This window comes from Salvelinus sp. IW2-2015, linkage group LG8, assembly GCF_002910315.2.
Source record: "Salvelinus sp. IW2-2015 linkage group LG8, ASM291031v2, whole genome shotgun sequence".
NCBI classification, from domain to species: Eukaryota; Metazoa; Chordata; class Actinopteri; order Salmoniformes; family Salmonidae; genus Salvelinus; species Salvelinus sp. IW2-2015.
Window position 1 is genome coordinate 2,455,184 of NC_036848.1, and position 5,180 is coordinate 2,460,363.

The 5,180-nt window shown below is 49.5% G+C and overlaps 1 protein-coding gene across 1 annotated transcript in view; it reads left to right on the top strand.

Annotated features, from left to right (window-relative positions):
- Nucleotides 1-5,180, top strand: part of LOC111967081 (ankyrin repeat and KH domain-containing protein 1-like) — a 72,108-nt gene that overhangs the window by 35,885 nt on the left and 31,043 nt on the right. The window contains 6 exon segments of the mRNA XM_070444645.1: nt 850-1,005; nt 1,645-1,726; nt 1,922-2,113; nt 2,696-2,805; nt 3,215-3,302; nt 3,744-3,962. Coding sequence (XP_070300746.1) covers nt 850-1,005; nt 1,645-1,726; nt 1,922-2,113; nt 2,696-2,805; nt 3,215-3,302; nt 3,744-3,962 — 847 coding nt within the window.

The following is a 5,180-nucleotide window of genomic DNA, read 5'->3' on the forward strand; positions in this document are numbered from 1 at the left end:
TCTCGTTGCTCTTTCTTCGTCCCCTCGCCTCCTCGTCCCTGCCCCCCGTCTTCCCGGCTCTGAGGCGCCGTTCCGCGCGCTTTGCCCTGCTTCTGGTCGCCGCACGCTCTCTCATGATAGAGTGAATGAGTATGAATTAGATGAGTAGGTGCGCGGACAGGGTGATGGTTGTGCCGTGAATAAGCCGGGGAAGCAGGGCATAAGGGCAGATAATGGACACGGATCCGTGATGGACTTGCATGTGTGAGCATTAAGACAACACACAGCCCCTCTCTCCCTGCATTGTAGCATAGACCCAACACACAGCCCCTCTCCCTGCATGGTGAGCATATGACCAACACAAGCCCTCTCTCTGCTGTGAGTATGACCCAACACACAGCCCCTCTTCTCCTGCATTGGTGAGCATATGACCCAAACACACACCCTCTCTCCCTGCATGGTGAGCATATGACCCAACACACAGCCCTCTTCCCTGCATGGTGAGCATATGACCCAACACACAGCCCTCTCTCTTCTCCTGCATGGTGAGCATATGACCCAACACACAGCCCCTCTCTCCTCTCTCCCTGCATGGTGAGCATATGACCCAACACACAGCCCCTCTCTCCTCTCTCCCTGCATGGTGAGCATATGACCCAACACACAGCCCCTCTCTCCTCTCTCCCTGCATGGCGAGCATATGACCCAACACACAGCCCCTCTCTCCTCTCTCCCTGCATGGCGAGCATATGACCCAACCCAATATCTCCTCTCTCCCTGCTTGTGTGTGAGAATGTGTGTGTAACTCTGTCATAACCAACTCAGGTGCTTATGTTGTCCCTGTGTGTGTGTGTGCTCTTCCTGTCCCAGGATGGGCATGTGGAGGTGGCACGGCTGCTGTTGGACAGCGGGGCGCAGGTCAACATGCCAGCTGACTCCTTCGAGTCGCCCCTCACCCTGGCAGCCTGCGGCGGGCATGTAGATCTAGCAGCTCTGCTCATAGAGAGAGGGGCCAACCTAGAGGAGGTGAGTAGCAACACACAGTCCCAAACCAGTGGATGTTTTAATATGTGTGTGGGTGAATGAGGGTTAGGGTCACACAGAGAGATGGCGAATCCCAAACCCTCCCAACCCACTCTGAGGAACCTCCGTTGTCACACTGAGGGTGACTTCCAGAGACTGGCGAGGGGCTCAGTAAATCCATCAGCTTCAGAACACAGTCCTGACTTACACCATGCAATTCATGTTCCATTTTTAAATAATAAAACAAGCATGAAATTAAAATGAACAAACCCCCCCTGTTGTTACTGAGGGATTTAACCCTCACTAATAGTTAAATGTTTAATTTGGGGGTATTGTTTTTGCTTTTACATGTCAAGTCTCGACATCAGACAAACCAATGCACGTGTCATATAATTAGGCACGCCTCTCCATTCTTTTGTGAAATTGCATAAATCAATGCAGTGGCTTGTGGGATTCCACTTCGCTGTGGAAGCGGCAGTGTTGCAGGGTCAGTCGAAGTGCCTACTGGAGGGGTTAACTCGCCCCTACGCCCTTGATCATTTTCACTCCTTCAGCTTTGGGACACTTGTGCAAATGGAGGGGAAGTGGGTTTTGGGATTCAGCCACTGAGTCCTGTAACAGTGTATGTTTTAATGTGTCCAGGTGAATGATGAAGGTTACACCCCTCTGATGGAGGCAGCCAGAGAAGGTCATGAAGAGATGGTGGCCCTGCTACTGGCTCAGGGTAATCAACTGGCAGATAAATGGATACCTGCACACTGTTCAATGATGTTGCATGTATACTATGTTATTGTGTGTAATGAAGTGCTTTGTCAGGCCTGTTGGTGAGAGTCTCACTCCTAATATAGATACTTAACTCTCTCTCCATCTCTCTTTCTCTCTCCATCTCTCTCTCTCTCTCTCCTCCCTCCCCCTCCAGGTGCCAACATCAACGCCCAGACAGAGGAGACGCAGGAGACAGCCCTGACGCTGTCCTGCTGTGGAGGGTTCCTGGAGGTGGCTGACTTCCTCATCAAGGCCGGGGCCGACATCGAGCTGGGCTGCTCCACGCCTCTCATGGAGGCTGCACAGGAGGGACACCTGGAGCTGGTCAAATACCTCCTGGCTGCAGGTACATACACACCTGGAGCTGGTCAAATACCTCCTGGCTGCAGGTACTACACACCTGGAGCTGGTCAATACTCCTGGCTGCAGGTACATACACACCTGGAGCTGGTCAAATACCTCCTGGCTGCAGGTACATACACACCTGGAGCTGGTCAAATAACTCCTGGCTGCAGGTACATACACACCTGGAGCTGGTCAAATACCTCCTGGCTGCAGGTACATCACACCTGGAGCTGGTCAAATAACTCCTGGCTGCAGGTACATGCACACCTGGAGCTGGTCAAATAACTCCTGGCTGCAGGTACATGCACACCTGGAGCTGGTCAAATACCTCCTGGCTGCAGGTACATGCACACCTGGAGCTGGTCAAATACCTCCTGGCTGCAGGTACATGCACACCTGGAGCTGGTCAAATACTGAGGATTCTTTGTTTGATCTTTAGTATTTTTGTAGGGTACTTATGTGAGACTCCAGGCCTTAGCCTAGAAACTAGATGGCTGTTGTAAGTAAAGTTGACAACTTCTACCTTTTTTAACAGGGCTTGTTAGTTTTTTTTGGTCTGCTCTGAACTCTGAACTCTCTATAGGGGCAAACGTGCACGCTACCACGGCGACAGGAGACACAGCGCTGACGTACGCGTGTGAGAACGGACACACTGACGTGGCCGACGTTCTACTGCAGACTGGAGCCGATCTGGTACACAAACACCTGTTATCTCTCACTCTGTCTGTCACATCTCCCTTTCTGATTTATCTTCCCTGTCAGCTCTTTCATTCTGTCACCATCTCCCTTTCTGATTTATCTTCCCTGTGTTGTATCTTCCCTGTCACCATATCAGTCTGTGTGTGTGTTTGTTTTACTGTCCTTGTTGGTACCAGAAGTCCTCAAGGATAGTAAAACTATAACATTCGGACATTACTATTTTAGGCTTGGGGGTTAGAATTAAGGTTGGGGTTAGGCTTAGGGTTAGATTTAGGGCTTAAGGAAAATAGAATTTAGGATGGGAATCAATTCTTTGGTCCCCACAAGGATAGCAATACAAAACTGTGTGTGTGTGGACCCATGTCCTCTCCTAAAATCCACGTCCTGTTTGTCTGTTCTCCAGGAGCATGAGTCTGAGGGGGGGAGGACACCCCTGATGAAGGCAGCCAGAGCAGGACACCTCTGCACCGTGCAGTTCCTCATCAGCAAGGGTGGGTTAGGTTAGACTGCATCTTTTTTTAAACCCTCTACAATGCCCTCGTTAAAACAATGTCCAACTATGGCAGCCACTGGAAGGAGTAGGTGAAGTCAGAGTGAGTGCTTTGCATAGCTGCTTTGGTGGTGTTTTCTGTGGGACTGAAAAAAAACAACGCTTGGGAATGTAAAATAATGTGTTTTACCAGGCGCCATGCTTTTAAAATAACCCTTCTGTTCCAGAATTTCCTTCGTTCCTCAATGTTGTTTATTTTCGGTTCTGTTTTCTTGAACTGGTTCCAACCCCTGGTTCTAATATTCTTTGGCTTAGACTGCATTAAAAAACAAGTTCAAGTCCCTCATATAGGATCTACATTCATTTTGAACTATTGTTGTTATGAAACAATTGATTCTTAGAAGTGAATTTAAAGTGAAAGTTTCTTGTGTTTTGTGTCCAGGTGCTAATGTGAACAGAGCAACGGCTAACAAGGACCACACGGTGGTGTCTCTGGCCTGCGCTGGAGGACACCTGGCTGTGGTAGAGCTGCTGCTGACGCACGGAGCTGACCCCACACACAGACTGAAGGTAGAAAACACACACACACCTGACCCCACACACAGACTGAAGGTAGAAAACACACACACACACACACACACACACACACAAACACACACACGTTGGTAAACAGTAAACATACACACCTGGTCGTGGAGACACACTGTAATATATGTAAGACACCTGATCTGGAGACCAAACTTGATGAATCAACATGAAAAAACACTGTCTGTAGAGCACACTGATAATAAAACACTAATACATCACCTTGTTCGTAGCCAGACGGAACACCACGGTCAGTCGCACAAAATAACAGCTACACGTTTGTAGCCGGTGGAGACCCACACCACAGTGACTGCAAACGCGTGTGATAACAAATAACGAAACAACATGACCCAACAAGGACGCTGTATCCTATGGGTAAACAAGTCTATACAGTGCTAATCAAACAACACCAGTCAAATCTCATAAGCTTCTCAACCCTCAGTCATAGTAAAACACATATCAGAATAGGAAAAAGTGAACTTATAGGAAAGCCCGTCATGCAGACTTACACTCAGTTCTGTGTTTCATCCATCCTCTGTCAATAGAACAAGTACGGTTCATCGTCGACAACATTAAGCTGCATTGATTAGATGTTCTAAAGGAGCAGGACACATACAAACGTGGTGTCCTACTGCGGTAGGATCTATCCTAACAACGATCCAAACTGATCCTGTCCCTACATTCTACTCCCAGTAGTTAGCGCCGACTTTGCCACTCCCTACACGCCGAGATCATACAGACCCGCTTCCAGGTTAAATGGTTGTTTCATCGAAATACTTGCTTTTGTTGCTATTCATTGAAACAGGAATCGGATCAGCCCACCTCGAAATGCGAAACTTGAATAGATTTCAAACCCCAATGCAGTTGTCTAATTGATGTGCATTGATTAGTTTGTACGATATGTGCATCATCTTAAAGTCCTACAGAGTCTTCTCTCACTGTTCCATTGTCACGGCACTGTGGCCATGGTCCGGTGCCCTCCCCCAGGAGCAGCATTCAGAGCCCCTCCTCTAACCGCTCCACCATCCCTTCTCCCCGCTGTCACGTCCCACCCCTCTGCGTCCACCCGTGCGCATCTAGAGCAAGGTAAACGTAGGGGCAGTGCTCGCCCGTTGAAGAACGGGGAGCCGTGGCCCTGGCCTAGTTACAGATACGGCGGCTGTGGCCTGGCAGTTAAGGACCACGGTGGAGTCTCGCGTGGCGGCCAGTTACCTAGAGCGGGTAGACCGTGGCCTGGGTCCAGTTAACGCACGGGAGACTCCCTCTGCTGGCTCAGTCATCCTCGAACGCGGGC